Source organism: Anopheles cruzii, chromosome 2 (genome assembly GCF_943734635.1).
Source record: "Anopheles cruzii chromosome 2, idAnoCruzAS_RS32_06, whole genome shotgun sequence".
Lineage (NCBI taxonomy): Eukaryota > Metazoa > Arthropoda > Insecta > Diptera > Culicidae > Anopheles > Anopheles cruzii.
This window is the reverse complement of record NC_069144.1, coordinates 55,710,814-55,728,149: the sequence shown is the minus strand read 5'-3', so window position 1 is coordinate 55,728,149 and position 17,336 is coordinate 55,710,814. Positions and strand designations below refer to the sequence as shown.

At 50.2% G+C, this 17,336-nt stretch overlaps 7 protein-coding genes across 9 annotated transcripts in view; 3 read left to right on the top strand and 4 right to left on the bottom strand.

The window, feature by feature from the left end:
- The window catches only part of LOC128267027 (carboxypeptidase B-like), a 579-nt gene extending 479 nt beyond the window's left edge, over positions 1–100 (bottom strand). Inside the window, exon 1 of the mRNA XM_053003818.1 lies at positions 29–100. Coding sequence (XP_052859778.1) covers positions 29–100 — 72 coding nt within the window. The remainder of the gene's footprint in view (positions 1–28) is intronic.
- Positions 101–1,265: 1,165 nt separating this feature from the next.
- LOC128277800 (carboxypeptidase B-like) lies at positions 1,266–3,074 on the top strand. Its single transcript, XM_053016326.1, has 3 exons — positions 1,266–1,391; positions 1,773–1,988; positions 2,063–3,074. Exons 1-3 carry the CDS (start codon positions 1,294–1,296, stop codon positions 3,039–3,041), a joined length of 1,293 nt encoding a protein of 430 aa, XP_052872286.1. The 5' UTR covers positions 1,266–1,293; the 3' UTR covers positions 3,042–3,074.
- A 1,458-nt stretch (positions 3,075–4,532) lies between these two features.
- On the top strand, positions 4,533–5,712 carry LOC128267026 (carboxypeptidase B-like). Its single transcript, XM_053003817.1, has 3 exons — positions 4,533–4,982; positions 5,040–5,308; positions 5,379–5,712. The coding sequence occupies exons 1-3, from the start codon at positions 4,533–4,535 to the stop codon at positions 5,710–5,712; spliced, it is 1,053 nt and encodes a 350-aa protein (XP_052859777.1).
- Positions 5,713–5,783: 71 nt separating this feature from the next.
- Positions 5,784–9,752, bottom strand: LOC128277277 (nuclear valosin-containing protein-like). The gene is made up of 6 exons (XM_053015722.1): positions 9,347–9,752; positions 8,748–9,250; positions 8,170–8,672; positions 7,100–8,093; positions 6,438–7,031; positions 5,784–6,369 (listed from the first exon to the last, which is right to left on the bottom strand). The coding sequence occupies exons 1-6, from the start codon at positions 9,735–9,737 to the stop codon at positions 6,310–6,312; spliced, it is 3,045 nt and encodes a 1,014-aa protein (XP_052871682.1). The 5' UTR covers positions 9,738–9,752; the 3' UTR covers positions 5,784–6,309.
- Positions 9,753–10,542: 790 nt separating this feature from the next.
- LOC128267025 (uncharacterized) lies at positions 10,543–12,514 on the top strand. The gene is made up of 2 exons (XM_053003816.1): positions 10,543–10,622; positions 10,693–12,514. Exons 1-2 carry the CDS (start codon positions 10,543–10,545, stop codon positions 12,512–12,514), a joined length of 1,902 nt encoding a protein of 633 aa, XP_052859776.1.
- Positions 12,515–13,008: 494 nt separating this feature from the next.
- LOC128278364 (uncharacterized) lies at positions 13,009–14,571 on the bottom strand. Of its 3 annotated transcripts, none has more exons than XM_053017083.1 (3): positions 14,453–14,571; positions 14,098–14,350; positions 13,009–14,014 (listed from the first exon to the last, which is right to left on the bottom strand). In XM_053017083.1, exons 1-3 carry the CDS (start codon positions 14,471–14,473, stop codon positions 13,050–13,052), a joined length of 1,239 nt encoding a protein of 412 aa, XP_052873043.1. In that variant the 5' UTR covers positions 14,474–14,571; the 3' UTR covers positions 13,009–13,049. The 3 variants fall into 3 exon arrangements, with proteins under 3 accessions (XP_052873043.1, XP_052873042.1, XP_052873044.1); XM_053017082.1 differs by having other exon boundaries at positions 14,098–14,359; positions 14,453–14,525; XM_053017084.1 differs by having other exon boundaries at positions 14,098–14,243; positions 14,453–14,498.
- A 299-nt stretch (positions 14,572–14,870) lies between these two features.
- On the bottom strand, positions 14,871–16,786 carry LOC128267024 (probable tRNA (uracil-O(2)-)-methyltransferase). The gene is made up of 2 exons (XM_053003814.1): positions 16,420–16,786; positions 14,871–16,357 (listed from the first exon to the last, which is right to left on the bottom strand). Exons 1-2 carry the CDS (start codon positions 16,784–16,786, stop codon positions 14,871–14,873), a joined length of 1,854 nt encoding a protein of 617 aa, XP_052859774.1.
- Positions 16,787–17,336: the final 550 nt, after the last annotated feature.

Sequence of the window (17,336 nt, the reverse complement as noted above, 5' to 3'; positions counted from 1 at the left end):
AGAGCCAAACTCACTCGCGATAGGACACCTGCTCGGCCGAGCCACCGGGGCTCAGCACGGCCAGGACCAGGACGGCCAGAAACACAGCACAGAACTTCATCGTTTGCCCGTTAGGAAACCAACAGTAAAGCCAAATGGAAGCAAATCGGGCGAATTTATACCTTACGCGCTATCGCGGCACGTTCGTTTGTGGCATGATGAGAAAATCTGCTAATCTCTGACGTTCGACAAACCGTCGAAAATCCCACCAATTTCCTAGCGCGAAATTGGAAAAGATTGATAGAAAAGATTGCTTGTGATCGTTCGTGTCATTGCGGTAGTAAAGTAAAAAAAACCCTTATCAAAAGATAATGGCTGCGACTGTGGTGATGGATGTGGAAATCCAAACTTACAACTGTCGAACATCGTTTAATTGTTCACTGTATGGATCCAATCCAAGTGTTCGTTTTAACGTATACGAGAGCTTCCTAGGTAGCAGACAGAATAGGAGTTATCTTGATAAGGTAAGGATAAGGATAAGGTCAGTAGTAATTGTCTGCATTGCACTGCTGCGTCTGGTAAACACACAGACTACCATCTTTAATATTGAGTATAAGGCGCATCAGTCGCTAGAACAATTGTCCTTCCAGCAATACGTACTCTTTAGAAGCGGTTCGGACATCGGACGAATCGGACATCGAGTTTTCCAGTGCACAACGTACTTAGAATATAAATATATTACACGCATGGCTAGACACTTGATAGCTTGAGGGGAAAACGTGATAAACCCCACACTGCACTTATTGAGCGAATCGTAAACACCCCTTTAAATCGACCTGATGACGCTGTGAGGAAAGTAGCGCTCTAATTGGCACACAAAGCCATAAACCGAAAGGTTTATCAACCCACTTAACAGTGCACTTGAAACAGTGGTGATCGACGGCGAACTCCCGGCGATTTGAAATCACAACCACATGCCACTGGCCACTCTCGAGACGGTTTCCCGCCTCCGTTAATCGCACTGCCTCGTGCCGGTGTGGCCACTCAGCAGGTTTGTTCGATTCCACAACAATCACGAGGTGCAGCATCGAAAAGGGACGGCACATTGCATATGGCTTATCGCAAAAAAATCATCGGAAAATCGGCCCGACGGCCTAATCAAATCCACATAAACAGCGCTTGAACCTCTCTCTAAAGATGACCATCCTTTTCTGAAGTGGCAACAAATTCCTGCTTGAACATAAAATACGCTCGCCATCGGGGCAATGAGTCCAGTAGCGGCACAGCAGTCATTCAAACGAGTTGCAATTCAACATGGCTTCGCTTGGCCAGATTAGTACTCTGCTCGTCGTTTTTGTCCTAATTGGTTGCACCGTGGCCGCCGAATCGAACCATAACCAACTCTACCGTGGGTAAGTTGTCGATTGTGTGGAAGAATAACGAATGGTGCAGTAGAGCAGTTTGTTTTGCTGAACACGTTTGCCGAAGGACGACCGTTTCTTGCATATTGTATGTCACTTTACTGTCCTTGTCATCGATTGATTGGCCCTGCGAATGCGCTTCATCGATCCGCACGCCCAGCACCATTGCCAAGTCGTTCAACTCACTCGGACCCGGAGATTGTTTTCTGATAAGCCGCCCAGTGCCGTACAAAACTAGAATCCGGTTGGCGCCAAATTGAGTAACGATCGTTAGTGAATCCATTCGGCGATAAGCATGGGCTGGGCATGTGAAAGTGAACTTGTTTATTGATTACGTTTTTGTTGATTGGTTGTTACTTGGTGTCGTTGCAGTTACAAGCTCTTCTCCGTTCGCCAGGCGAACCAGTGGTCGGTGGATCACCTCCGACAGCTGCAGCGCACGAATGCCGAACTAGACTTCTGGAAGCTCGATCGGCTTGCCGGCTCCGAGGCGCACGTTCTCGTGCCGCCGTCTCAGCAGAAGGCCTTCATCGCAGATCTGCTAGTGAACCGTATTCAGTTCCGCGAAATCATTCCCGACTATGGAAGGTTCGAAAGCTCGCCACAGCAGCGTCTCAGCAGTGCCTACTTTCAACAACCATTTGTTTTGTCCGCTTCCGCAGGATCCAGAACAATTTTAGCTTCGGTTCGTCGCGATCATCGTCAGGCAAGAGCCCGATCCTTACAAAGTACTTGCGCCATGAGGAAATGAATGAATACCTGGTTTCCTTCGCGAAGCAGCATCCCGGACGTGTAACCGTGTCCGAGATTGGGAAAACGTTCGAGGGTCGATCGATAAAGGCCATCACTATTCGCTCGCCATCCGATAAATCCAGACATCGTAACGCTTCGCAACCGGTCGTCTTCCTTGATGCGGGCATACACGCACGGGAATGGGTAGCACCGGCAACGGCCATGTACGTCGTTCACGAGCTGGTTGAGAATGCCGCCCAGCACAAGGATCTACTCGAGGGACTCACGTGGACCATCGTTCCACTAGTGAATCCGGACGGCTACGAGTACAGTCACGAGCAGGAACGGCTTTGGCGCAAGACCCGACGCCCGTCCGGTGCGCGTTGCTTCGGCATCGATGGTAACCGAAACTTTGATTTCCACTGGTCCGAGGTTGGCTCCTCCGATAGTCCGTGCTCGGACACGTTCCACGGTGAACACTCGTTCTCGGAGCCGGAGACGCAAGCCATCCGCGACGAGCTGCTGAAGCTCAAGGGCAGCTGCAAGTTCTACCTGTCGTTGCACTCGTACGGCGAGTACCTGCTGTATCCGTGGGGGTGGACATCGGATCTACCACAGGGCTGGGAAGCCATCGAAGAAGTGGCCCAAGTGGGAGCTAAAGCCATCCAAGACGCCACCGGAACGCACTACCGCGTCGGCAGCTCGACCAACGTGCTGTACGCCGCGGCCGGAGGTAGCGACGACTATGCATTCGCTGTGGCCGATGTTCCTATCTCGATCACGATGGAACTGCCCGGTGGAGGACCCGCCGGATTTAACCCACCACCGAGCCGAATCGAAGAAATCGTAAAGGAATCGTTCGTCGGTATACGAGCGATGGCGCTGGAAGTTTCGAAAAATTACTCGTAAAGTCCCTGTAATCGGGTCGAGGATGTTAGTAAGGAAGAGCTAGTAAAAGTAGTTAATAAACACCAAAGCAAAAACATTACAATAAATACAAAAAGTGTTTCTATAGACATATCTTAATAGTATATTTAAAACATTTCGACTGGAAGCGACAAATTTAAAGCTACTCATCATTTTAAATTGCCTTTTTATGTGAACATATTTCCTGTATAGTTAACCTAGTTTCAAGAAACGTACTGTTGCTTCACTTGAGGGCGCGTTTTGCTGTGCCCGGCCAGCGGTATTCATTATTCAGCAACGGAACGGATTTTGTTAAATCAATGTCAACCATTTAATGGCCCAGTAGAAGGTTGACCTTAATGTCCGGTTCTGGTTTGAAACTTTCTTGAAATGCAATTTTATGGCAAAAGTTTTGTGGGGTTCCAAAGCTTCGGTGCGACGGCAAATGCGGATCGGCGGATGTGATTAATCGATGAAATCGATTGAAGCTCGTTCGCGCAGCGGAAGGAACACGTGCACCCCGTCAATCGTAGCTAGTAGCGTCAATGGGCCATCACCACTTTTCCTTTCGTTACCTGGCGTACCCGCGGCGGTTCCGACTTGCGTTACACCACCACCGGTTCCAGTGATGGAATGGTGCATGAGTGGTTCCTAATTCGCTGGAGGTAACCCGCTCCATTCGTTCCGGTTAGGAGTGGTTGAACGGGCCCGTTACATCGATTGGGTGTCGTGTTTCGGGTTGCTTTTTGTAGGTTGTTTTTCGCTTTCATTGATAAGTAAAGCCCGTAACCCACAAATAGGCGCGACCGTTCGTCTGCAGTCTGCGGCAGGCCGAGGAAACGGTTACACCTTCCTCCGCCGCGTATTTGCCTGCCATATCTGTTTGACAATCCTAACGGCCGTGGCCGTTCGTGCGTTCTATTTTTTCGCGGACTGGGACCTTCTGTGTCGTTTGTAACCCTTCTGGCGTGGCCCCGTGCGTGTGACTCGTGCACAAATGCGGACTGTCGGATTGTCGTCGTCCCCGTTACAGACCAATTTAGGCACCGAATATTTGTAGGTCCCGAAAAGGACACGATTTGCGAGGGCACTGCCTTCTTTAGTGCTTGTTTACTTTCCGATGAAGAAGGACGCAGGATGGCCAGGAGTTTCTTGGGAATCAGGGAAAACCACAGGAACGCAGGATGTACTGTAGCGCTAGTCAAGTGAACCCTGTTAAACGGAACTGTTATTCCGTATGACTGAGGATAAATTGGAGTCAACCGGAATAGCTACTGAGAGTGCACTCGGTGTTCAACTAACCACTATTCAAGTGTGTTTAGCTCGAAAAAGTTTACCAATACGTAAATCATAGCAAACAGTGATTTTCAATCTCGAAGTAGTTTACCAGAGTCCATGGCAAAATTGGGATGAAAGTTAGATTGAAACAATGGAACAATAGATGCACAATACAATGTTCTATTCGCAGTAATATTTCGAGTTCACAAATTCAACATGTCGTCACAACCTTCAGTATGTGCCTCACAAGTCCTCGTTGAGATGAAAACAGTGAAGGAACGCGAAACAATACCGTTCGATTCGACGAAGCTCTTTCAATGCTACCAAAGTCACGAAGCCATCAAGCAATATCTGGACGACCTGCTGCAGCGGTACTCGAGCAAAATTGAAATCTTCTCGTGTGCCGAATCGTACGAGGGACGTGAGATCCGCACGGTTCGTATCTGCACTGACGTTAAGCAACAAACTCGATCGCCGGCCAACCGGTGGTGCATCCTAATCGACGCCGGAATCCATGCCCGCGAGTGGATAACGGTTTCGGTGGCACTCTTCATCGTCAAGCAGCTGCTCGAAGAGGATGCGATCAGCACGAAAAACTTTCGTCGCTTCGAGTGGATCATACTGCCCCTGCTCAATCCGGACGGTTACGAGTACAGCCGCGAGCATGTAAGGCGTGAAACCGGAGGAGGATCTTCAAAGTGGCTTAACAATTTCCAATCCTAGAACAAAATGTGGCGCAAGACGCGACGACCGTTGGGAATGAAGAACCATCGCACCTGCGTCGGCGTCGACTGCAATCGAAATTTTAACGTCGCCTGGACGATTGGAACCACCCGCTTCTGCTCGCTGCTGTACCGCGGTGAGCGGCCGTTTTCGGAACGGGAAACCAAAAACGTCCGCGATCTGTTCCGGAAGCTGCGACCTGCGTGCAAGTTTTATCTTTCGCTCCATTCGTACGCCAAAGCGATCCTTTATCCGAGGGCCTACACAAGGTACGTCGCAGGTCGTTGGGGTGATTCCAACCAACGATCGCAATCGCAAACTAAGCGAATCTCTTCGCAGGACACTGCCGCGCAACTGGCAGATGCAGCAAACGGTGGCCGAAGCCGGTGCGACTGCAATGCTGAAAGCGACCGGCGTTCGGTATCGCTGCGGAAGTGCTTCGGCTGTGCTGCACCATCCGGTCGGTGGATCGAGCATCGATTACGCACACGACATCGAGAAGGTCCCGGTGGCGCTGGTGATGGAGGTTGCCTCCAAGGGTTTCCATCCGCCCGAAACCCACATACAGCGCATCTGCGAGGAAAGCTGGATCGGCATCGGGGCGATGGTGAACTGTTTGGCCGGCAATTTTCGCACCGTGCTGAAGGGAAGCGGCACGCTACACCTGCGCTGATGCGCCAAAGACTCTTCTTTTGTACGAGAATATGTTACAATTTATTTGTTTGATGTTAGCTTTCGGGTCAGTACAATCAGTTTAGGATAATTAAACTCAACCTACCGCGGGAACTGACAAGACACTTTGATGCTTATCCTCACTTAATTTTAAAGTGTGTATTATCTTTTTGAGTTATAAACAACTAAAAAGAATCCTTCTTATGTGTTCCTTCAAAAATACAAGAAAGAAAACATGGCGTCAGGCATAATGGGGGGCGATAATGAAACTACAAACGGGCAAAGAAAATGCTTCGAGTTTCGTTTGATTGTTGCCCAAACTCGCTTCTCTTTCCTACAGTAGAGCGGCAAACACCCTGCTCAATTCTATTCCTTTCCATCGGTGAAAAGTTTTCTTTTTATCTAGTAGAATGCTCAGAGACGTATTGGCACTAACTTAAAATTTTACACACCAGTTGATGCGCTGCCCGGGTTCGGACTAATGCCTTTCGCATTGGAACCGATAAATCGGTCGGTACCGGTCGGCTCGTCTACGGACGAGAGCCACGTCGGTGAACAGTTGAACGACGGACAATTGAGTGTCCAAAGCCCACATCCTCTAACACAGAGCGTTGGGGGCACCGTACTTGAGGCGTAGTTTTTCGTAATGCTTTTTGTCCTGCAAGGAACCAAGGTAAAACGAATTAATTACCGACTCACACTAAACGGTGTTCCGTTGCAACGTACCTCTGGGTTTACGGATGGTTTCATGGTTCGTATCGCCTCCAGAAAGTGTGCCATATGTACCTGTAGCATCGCCTCGGTTGCATCCTTCTCTCCGGCGCCGCCGTCTCTGTCCTCCTGCTCGCCCGCACCGACAATGGAATCTTTTAGTGTTTGCAGCGAAGCTTGACGTACGAGCCCAGCCAAATCGGCTCCCGTGTAACCCTCGGTTAGTGTGGCCACCCTTTCAAACTCCACATCTTCGGCCAGCGGAGGTTGGGTTCGATTTTTGGTCAACGCTCGCAGGATATCAACCCGATCGGTCGTTCCCGGTAATCCGACGTACAAAATCTTATCCAAACGCCCGGGGCGCAGTATGGCCGGGTCGACGATGTCGGGCCGATTGGTGGCCGCCATCAGGAACACGCCCTTGCGCTCCTCGATACCGTCCATCTCCGTGAGCAGCTGGTTGACGACACGCGTCCCCGCGCTGCCCTCTTTCGTGTCGGACCGCTTCGGGCACAGGGAATCGAACTCATCGAAAAAGATCACGCACGGAGCCGAGTTGCGTGCCCGCTGAAAGCACTGCCGGACAGCGCGTTCCGATTCACCGACGTACTGGGAAGAAGAAACACAAAATGGCAAACCCTGCTCGAAAGTATCAAAAACAAAGACCGAAACCTTACCATGTTCAGCAGCTCGGGCCCTTTGACGGATATGAAATTGATGCCCGCCTCGTTGGCGACCGCTTTGGCAAGCAGTGTCTTACCGCAGCCGGGTGGACCGCAAAGCAGCACACCGGAGGGTGCATTCAAACCGAGTAGCTTCAAGCGCCGCGGGTACTTTACTGGTGCCAGAATGGCCAGCTTCAACTCCTCACGTATATCGCCCAGCGAGCCAATGTCGTTCCACGTCACGTCCGGTACGGTGATGAATCCTTCGCGCTTCGCCGACGGTTGCAAGGTTTTGAGTGATTCCATAAAATCGTCCCGTTGAATGCACAATCCGTCGAGTTCTTCTTTCGACAGCTCATTCTGCTGGTTCAGCAAGAGATCCAACATTTTCTCCAACGTCATCTCCCCGGTGGTTTGCAGAAGCGGTACCGAAGGTGTCACGTTGGCCGCTTCTTCCTCCGGCGACACCGACGAAACGACTACGTCCGGCGCTTCACCATTCACACGGTTCTCGCTGGCCTCGGGTTGCGTTTGCTCGGGCACGTTGAGTGGTTCGATCTTTCCTCCTGCTTCGTCCACCTCCATGGAGGGAGGCTTTTCGACCTCCACCACAGGTTCACCGGTTCCGGAGCACGGTGTGGATGGCTCGGGCACTGCCGCTTCTACATCCAACTCCATCTGACCGGTCTGTTCGGTGGCAGCCGTTTCGCGCTCCTTTGCGACCGGCTCCGACGCAACGGCGGGTGTTTCTGTTTCCGACGAAGTAGTAACCGCTGGTTCGGCCTCATCTTTCTTATCTTCATCCGCCTTTGGCTTTTGTCCGGTCGACAAAACGCCGGCCTCATTGCCGGCGCTTTCGTCCGCATCGTTGGCCACATCGTCCTTCTCATCGTCCAGGTTAACCACCTCGTCAGGCTCGTCCTCGATGGCAACCACGTCGTCCGTATCGTTGCTCACCGGCTTTGATGGGTTCGATAGAATCCTACTTTCCTGTTCGGTGAACAGACTACGAAAAAGAACAACGGGACACCATTTTCGGGAGCAATTCTACTAAAACCGCCCCACCGTACCGCGCTACCTACCGCTTGATGGCCGTGTTAGCTGCTCTCGTGGCCAGTGCCAGCAAATCGGCCCCCACATACCCGGGGGTCAGTTTGGCCAGCTCACCGTAGTCGAGATCGTTCGCCATCTTCAATTTGCGGCAAATAATTTTCAGTATCTGCTGCCGAGCTTCACGGTCCGGAATGCCGAGCGATATCTCCTGGTCGAAACGGCCCACGCGACGCAGTGCCGGATCGAGGGCATCGGCCCGGTTGGTGGCCCCAATAACGATCACCCCTTCACCTCCCTCGAGCGTTCCGAGCGTATCGAGACTGCTGAGCAGCTGCGCGACGATGCGCCGTTCCATGTCTTTCTGTGCGTTGATACGATTCGATGAAATGGCATCGATTTCATCGATAAACAGCACACAGGGAGACAGGGCGGCCGCCTGCTCGAACACGTCCCGTATTCTCTCCTCAGATTCCCCGGAAACGCCCGCAATCAGCTCCGTGGCAGGAATCTCGATCAGATCGACGTTCAGTTGCTGCCGGAAAGAGGCTAAGGTTAAGAGCTATCCAAAAGCGACCCCCATCCCCTGACGGAAGACGGAAGTTCTTACCCCAGCGATGGCTTGCGCAAGCAACGTTTTACCGGAACCGGGTGGACCGTGGAGCAGAAAGCCCCTTGGCGGTGGTAGCCCAATCTGCCGGTAGATTTCCGGATGTTTCACGTGCAGCAGCAGTTCGCACAGCTCCTTTAGCAATCGATCCATGCCACCGACGTCCGCGAACGTGGTGCTGACCGTACGGGCCACCACCTCCTTGCGATACCGTTTCGCTTTCGCTCCGGTCGACGGTTGATAGTTTGCTGTGTTTGGCTTCTTGTTGGCAGGAGCAGCCGCAACGGAACTCGGATTAATGTTGGCATGCGACTCGTTGCGCATGCTCGATAACAGCTGCATCGTGATCGGGGCTCCGTTGTCCATTCGCCGGCGCTTCGATTCCGGTGCGATATTCTTACCGTTACTGCTCTCGATGCTCTCGTTGCTCGTTTCATCTTCGCGCACCTTGTTGGCCCGTGTCACCTTCGTGACCGTTACGTGTTTGTTTGAAGCCACGTGAGCTAGTAAGGGAAGCGTCGTAAAAGAAAAGGGTATCATTCAGACCGGAAGGAAGATGTGCTTCACTCCGCCGGACACGCCGGATATTGTTTGCTTACTTGAGATAAAGTTGCTCTGCTCATCGCCGGAGCGGCCCTCGGCCGCCGCTTGCTGGTCCTCATCGTCGCTGCTAATATCTATGGCTTCACCGACGGCGGCACCCGACTGGCTCACGGGTCCACCTCCGGCGACCGTCGATGTGGCCGGCGATCGATTACCCCTGCCCATATACATGTTTGTAAGCGTGCTGCTCATCTGATTGCGGCCCGCACCGGTCTCGTCCATCACCTCCACGTCCGAGAGGGCTTCCTCGTCGTTTTCACTCGACGGATTGCTGTCGAGCCCGTAGCTATGCAGCACCGTACGGTACGCATGTTCCACCAGCAAACGGAACGGCACCGCTTTGCGCCGGTTGTACTCACGGTAGCGCTGCTGTAGTTCCCGCGCCATCACGCCTACGTCCACGTACGTCTGATGGACATTCTCTTCCAAGTACTGTGGTGCGCCAAAACAGGGAAAAACAAATCGATTTAGCCACTTGTTACCACCACCACCAACCACCAGCCGCCAGCAAGGACAAGCGGCCCCTCGTGTGGCGATGGACGAAAACACATACCTGCTTCACACGCGGTATAATCATGGGATCGAAGGAAACTGACTGCGCCTTTCGTTGCAACATATTTTACGCGCACTCGAAGATCGAAGCCACTGGAAACGTCTTAATGGCCCTTTTTAATGCCCTTTTTTCTCCACAATTCACGATTCTATTTGTACAACGCGCTTTACTTTATGCTTTTCACTTCGCACTCTGTCAGCAGATGAAGCCGCTTCCTCGCTCCCGCGCATCTTGGTGCCTCTCTTTCGCACTCGGCGTGTCTTTCTCCCGCGCACGCCGGCTTCCCAACATATGCCGTTGCTGTCAGGAACGCTGCCACTGATGGTAGGATCATTTTCACCGGACATTGTTTACACGGATAAATACGGGAAAATCAAACACTTGCCGCATGAATCGGCCGTTGTTTCTACTTTAATCCATTTCCTGCTATTTATTCAGTGGTTTGTTTAAGCATTTTCCAAACAAATACGCGTTCTACTGCCGTAATTGTCGCCATGTTTGCACTGCTATATGGCATGTAGCTAGCTGATGGGCACTTGGCGTTTGACAGCACCGTTTCGAAATGATTCCAATCTGCAAGCTCAACGGTATTCGCTGCTCACAATTTTAATCTCGTGAAATCCGAAGACCAAGCTAAAAATGTCTTCCAACAAGCTTCCGCGCCGTACGCAGGAGCTGGATCTACCCATGCCGCACTCGTCGGTCAAAAAGCCGCAAAAGTAAGTAGACAATAAATGCTTGCACAAGAAAGCCATCACCCAAATGCGCGCGTCCCATCGTTTTTTCTAGCCGCGTCAGTCGGATAGCTCAACCGGCACGAAAATCCTTCAAGCCGACGGGCCATGCACAGCATAGTGAAATAAGACGCTCCAGGTCGATGGAGCGTGGCTTGAACGTGCTGCCTCTGCCGACAACCGCATCCAAAAAGTCGCTGAACCCTCGCAGTAGCAGCGCCACACCGCAAATAAGAACTCCCATGCGCACCGTTGGCCTGCACCCCGCAGACGCCGCTGTGCCGCCATCTACACTGGAACGGGAAAAGTGCGCTTTCGACGCAACGCCCGTATTTGATTATCTTGACGGGGCCAACATTGCCGATCTGCCCAGGGAGTTTGTGGAACGGCGCAACATGAAGGCCATGTCGATGAAACAGTTTCTTATCATCGTGACGCACTTGCTGCGTCAGATTGGCGGCAGTCGGTACAAGATCGGTGCCAACTTTGTCGAGGATATCATGAGGGCCGTTACGGAACTTCAGTGTCCGTTTACCATCAACAAGTCGATGCTGAAAACACCGACCGCACCGTACTCGATGAACCCGATCGTAAGCCTGCTAACGTGGCTCATTCAGCTGGCACCGCAACCCCGTACCGAAGCGGAGTGGGCCCCGACCTTGGTGAAGGCTGAAGAATTTCCATCCACGGACTTTACGCACTTTTTCTACCAATCGTCCATCGAATCCTTTCACCTGTGGAACATGAAAAGGGAGGAAGAATTCGAGGCGAAAATGGAAACCATGGTCGATCGTTTGGTGGCGTGCAAAACGGGTGGTCTCACGCAGGCAGAAGTGCAGCAGCGTACCGAGCAGATAGTGCGCCAGCTGGAAGCCATCGGTAAAGAGTCCGACGTGGGGCCAACCCGTGAACAAAGCTTAGGTGGTGTGCAGCGCGACATTGCCGAACGAATGCGCGAAGAGAGCCGCTTGGCGGAGGAAGTGAAACGGCTGTCGAAGCAGGTTAGCAAACAAGAGCAACAACAGTACCGGCGACAGGACGAGTATTACGATTGTGAAAACGCCATTCACAAACTGAAGGAAGAGCTTGCCCGGCAACAGATGACGATCCGGCAGCGCGACGAGATGTGCTGCACGATCGCACTCAAAGAACGGTTGATCGCTGCCAAGCACAGCGCGTTGCACCACCTAGAGGAAGCATCGTCCGACCATCAGATCAAACTGTCGCACATGATCAAGCAAAAGATCGACGGGCTGACAATGCTAAACACTCAGCTGCACAATTTTGTCAACACTCTGGAGCCGGACATTACCTTCACGCCAGTAGAACTGAGCCGGCTGATGGAAAGCCAGCCGGAGGAACTGGCAGCAGCACTATCGGAACTTGACCAGCAGCTGAACGATGTGTTCGATCAGCAGCGTCAGTTGTTCCTTAAGTTGAGCGCCGAGAAATGTCTCTACGAGCGTCAGGCGAACGATGCACAACTGAGGCTGCCACCAATGGAGATGGCGGTCGCCGAACAGAGCGAGCGTTTGGCGCAGCTGCACAAGCAACGAGATGCGATCATGGGCGAATTCGGTTCACTCGCAACCAGACTGGCTGAAACGAAAGTAAGCACTAAGAAGGAAGAGGATTTGACTCTCCACATCGAACAAATTAAGGCCAATCTGGCGCGCAACGAGAAGGCGATCGAAAAGCTGGGCCACCTCAAACAGGAGCTAACGCAGAACGCGCTGATGTCTTGCGAGAGGGCAGTATCGGAAAAGGATCAGAAAAGAGCTGCTTTAGTGGCGCAGCTGGATAACTGTGAAGCTATTATGAAAAAGATTGTCGACGTGCTTCAAATAAGTACCGAGGAACCCGAGGACAGTACTTGAGGAAGAATCTTCTACATTTTTGTTCCATCCAATTGTTGCTTGAGTGAAAAATAAATATTATTAATGTTCCTTTACGCGTGCACATCTGTGAACCGTTGTAATCGCTCACACTCTGAAACGAGTGGCGGAAGGCGTTTGAAGGTTCTCCATTTGCCGGACTTTGCTGGATTTTCTAGGCATTCCAGATCACTCAAAGGATCATCCTCTTCTTTGAAGGCTCGTGAGCATTGAAAAAGGATGCCAGTCCGTTGCCATTTGATGGCATTCTGAATTCCAAAGGGTCACCTTACTCTTCTCACCTTGTTTGAGTATTTAATAAGGACATTCAGTTTCATCCAAAATGGTTTTAGATCCACTGTCCGCACCTTCGTCAGCTGTTTCTTGAGAGGAATAAAGTTGACTTCATGTGGTCCATAAAAACAAGTTAATTTTTTATTTCGTCAGAAAATGACATATTTTTTGTTACTAATTACACATTCGTGTAATTCGGATACTTTACACAATTAAAATTGTCCCCTAATGTAGTCGCTTTCAATCAGAAATTTTCCTTGATGTCCTCGTACGGAACGCAGTTCGCTTCCGCGTACCGCACGAATCGATCAGCGTGAACGATCACACACTCGATCAGGGCTACAACATCACCTTCCGCTTGATGTGCCGATACTAGCTCCTTGCCCATGGTGCGCTTGTATATTTCCGATAAAGAGTACCCCCTTCGAGTCGGTTTGCCACTGTTCAGCTGTGTGCCGCACTTTATCGATCCGTTTTGTGCATTTTGATCCGGTTCATTGAAGAGCCGCTTACGTGCAGCCGATACTTTTGTAGCCGACAGCGAAGATTGCGTTTGCGATTCAGTAAAAGATGTTTCTTTCGCAGCAGCGTTTCTTGATTTTGTGTGCCTATTACCAGGAGTAGTTTCATTCCGCTTTTGATGATCATTCACGGAACACTCCGCTCCAACCAGCAAGTACAAAGCACTTAAGGCATCATCTTCCTGTTTGATGGCCGTGCTGCACAGCTGTGGAGCAGGACAGTCGGCTTCAACCAAACTTCTGTTAGGTGACCCTTCGGGAGTCAAATTTAAATACGAATGTAGCGCTTGTTTGTAGTTCCGTTCAACTTGCTCATCTAAAGTCGTCGATCGAGTGGACGAAGAAGACTTCTCGCTTGACTCACGCTCAAGTTTTTCCATAACGCAAATCGCTTCATACTCAAGCTCTACAAGTTCACTGTCCAAACCTTCGTTGTGTTCAAAGAATGACCGTTGCAAGTCCGCCTCTATCGCTCGGAAGGCAGGAAGTGTATCGATGCAAACCAATGGCCCTTCCAACTGCACGTCGAGGCTCGCCAGCTGCTTCTTGAGAAGAATAAAGTCGAACCTGTATCCGTTGTGTGCCACAAAGCAGATCGGTTTTTGCAGGCGTTTCAGGAATATTTTCACCATCTCACCGGCACTCGAATCGAATTTCCCCTCATACTGGAGCAAATCGTTGTACAAACCTGCAGGAAAACCAAAACAATAACTTTCATCAATAAGGAGGAACAGAATTGGCCCTTAGTGGCCATGTCTCTGAAGTTCTTACCCGTTTTAAGCGATGACCCATGTGAGATCATTCGGGATGGATTGAAGCAGAGCGATAGCTTGTGCAGTACCCGGGGAAGGTGGCTGATTGATTCCAGAAGATGCTGTTTGCTGCAAGCCACCATCGACAATTCTGTTATTTTGGTCCTGTTCCATTCATTCCACGGTAGTCCGGTCGTTTCGAGGTCCAGGAAGACAAACGTTCTAACGTTAGTCATCCCTGTTCCGCACAGGTTTGCGACGCCACCATAGTTCTTCGGCCGCTAGCACCAGCAGCGTGTGAGGATTGCGGGGATTTTTTAAATAAACGGTAAAATCCATCCGCTTCAGCTTCTACACGTCCTCACTTTGTTTACCTTTTTTAGGTGACGCTTCATGACGGCTTGTTGATTTACCCAGCAGCTAGCACGGTGCGACTCTTTCGGTATGCTTTGGTATAAAAATATTAATAATCAGACGGCACTTTTGGTTTTGCTCTGAAATCCAATGATCGCCAGACAAATTTATAATTGCAATGTTCATCAGTCTCAATTTGAACTACGTGTGCAAAGCGCCTTTAGAAACACAATCAATGGCACCATCTCAGACTTTCAATGCCGCTTATCTTATCAATAATCGTTAAGAGCGCTTCGTGCAATAATCTAATCCATACCCTCAAGCCAATTTTTCATGTTATACCATGAAAAATTCACAAACTCTTGGTTTAATACTATATTACCCTAAAAGCGCATATTTGTTCCCGTTAGTATAAGGATAAGATTTATTCAAATTATCTCAGCTTGCATGGTTGAATTTACAATCACGTTCATCCAGCGGGCAGCCATTGGGATGGTTCTTGAAAAACCAACACGTTTTCTGTTTCAGATTGATTGGTTGGGCATTTTTCACTCTTTTCGTTCTCCTTGGGATACTTACTCCAGCCATTTCGGATACTTTGCTCGGTATCCGTAACTGGACCGTTCCGTTGTGGACTTGAAAAATTTGATGATTATTTTTCAACAACGTTTGCAACCCACCACATTCGGCCTTTAGCGCGGCCAAATGCTCGGATGGAATCGTTTTCGCTAAATCGCCCACCATAAGTGTACCTCCCGAGTTCCAGTTGTTAAGCTCCGGCACCAAACGGCGCTTGGCGAGCAATGCTTCAAACACGATCGCCACAATCTGGTCGACAATCGAGCGATCGATTTTCGTACAGTTGCGTACTTTTTCGGTGCTGTCACGAGGTTTGAAATTGGACGTCCACTCATCCGTGATCAGGTTCTGCAATGGGACCGCCTGCGTCGTTCGCTCGTTGATAAAAGTTTGAATATTGGCATCGATAGTATCGTATTCCTCAATCGGGTAGTTTCTGGTGCGCCCGACTATGCATGTCCGTTTGGTGCTCGGTATTCGCAAACGGTCAGTGTCTACATTGAATCCACAAACCTGCGCAATTTCATTTGCATACCGAAGGAAGTCTCCGTATTGGCTGAGGTTACTGTTTTGACGCTGATATTTGCTACCATCGAACTCGTATGCACAGCACGGGAGCAGAAAAAAACGACCAGCGTAAGAGCTTCGCGCCGCTATCACCGGTATCCAGGGCGATAGTTCATCCGAGTGATTACCGATGATCCAATCGATATCCGGGAACAGTGACGCACTGGACGGTACAAGTGTTTGAACACGTAAATCCACCGTTCCGGACGGGTAGAGATCCCACAGCTTCCGTTTCCTTAGGTCAATTCCATAACCACGGTGGCCCTCGCAAGAAAGAATATAAACCAGCAATCCATTGCCGCAACCGATGTCCACGAAAGATTGTAGTGAGGGTGATTTTGCGCTCAATTTCATAGACTGACTTTCTTTGCGCCACAGCATTATCAGATAAGCAGCAATGGCGATATCCTCGAAAACAAACTTCTGTGGATCGGTACACTCGGGCCAAATTGCCACCATCGATGAGCCATACTTTTGTTTCAGATCGTGAAAAACACGATTGTATTGCTCCATATCGTCGATCAGTGAAAGCGAGCGGACAGAAGTGTTCGGTGCACTGTCACCATGCCTTGGGGTGCTGGCCATCATCCATTTGAGCAACCGGACCAGTAGAACGTCTCGTAGCCATAGCGTCGATCGCTCATCGGTAATATCACACGATCGGCACCTGATGGAAAGTTTGGCTTCTTTAGCCTGCACAACGAAGGGAAACGTGGGAAATAAAGTGCTCGTGCCATCGTTCTGTTGGCCCTTTAAATACACTGCACGGGATGCGAAATCTGCAACGAGAGATGTTCATATTCAACAGTAGCTCAACCAAACGTTTATCAATCCAACTTACCGATCACACAGACGACGTCTATCGGTTGGAAAACGTGAATGTTCTTTGGCAGCAGGCGATTCACGATTATTAAACCGTCGTTTCCGCTTCGCGATAAGCGGTCCACGGACACGTGTTCCGTTGTTTCTGGGGAGATTTCAAACCCACGTTGGACGAGATTTTCTTCGATCCTGGTTTCGTCACAGAAACACTCGTCAATTGCGCGCGTTTGATTGCGCCGCTTGAAGTACGATACCGATACAACCTTTACACCGAATAGTTTTTTGTTGATAACATGCGCTTTGAACAGGTAAATGTCCACGGCTTGCCAAAAATTGTCGCCATCACTCTTCTGCACATCCGTTTCGCCAATTATTCTCGTGAACATGCTGTGCGTTCGTTCGTGTGTTTCGGACCCGTTTGTAAACAAAGTGGGCATGGCAAAGTGTCAGTGTTTCTGAATAGAACAGGGTATACAACAAAGAAGTGTGGTTGAAATTCACAAATTATCCAACGGAATGCTTTTATTTTTATAAGTCCATTGTTCAAAGCAGCAGTCTGGCAAACTAAAGTCGTTAAGAGCATAAAACCGGGCTGTAGAATTTGTCAACCACGCGACTCTTGCTTGTCTTTCTCCATCACTCACGAGCAACAGAGGTGCGTGAAATAAGCCCACTGGAAAGCACGCGACCGACCGTGTTTGACGCATTGTTTGATTCCTGCAAATGTCGCGACAGGATGGAAAACGCGTTTGGAAATAAGTCCTGAATTACAGTATTGCAAGTGCACGCTCGTGTTGTTTGATAAAAATCTGGCACGCGATACTGTGCGTGAGTGTACCGAAAATGTGAACCAACCGTGACGCGTATCGTGTGTCCCTTTTAAAGCTTTGTTTTGATTTTTACAATGAAAGAAGTGCGGCCGCTCCAACAGCATTA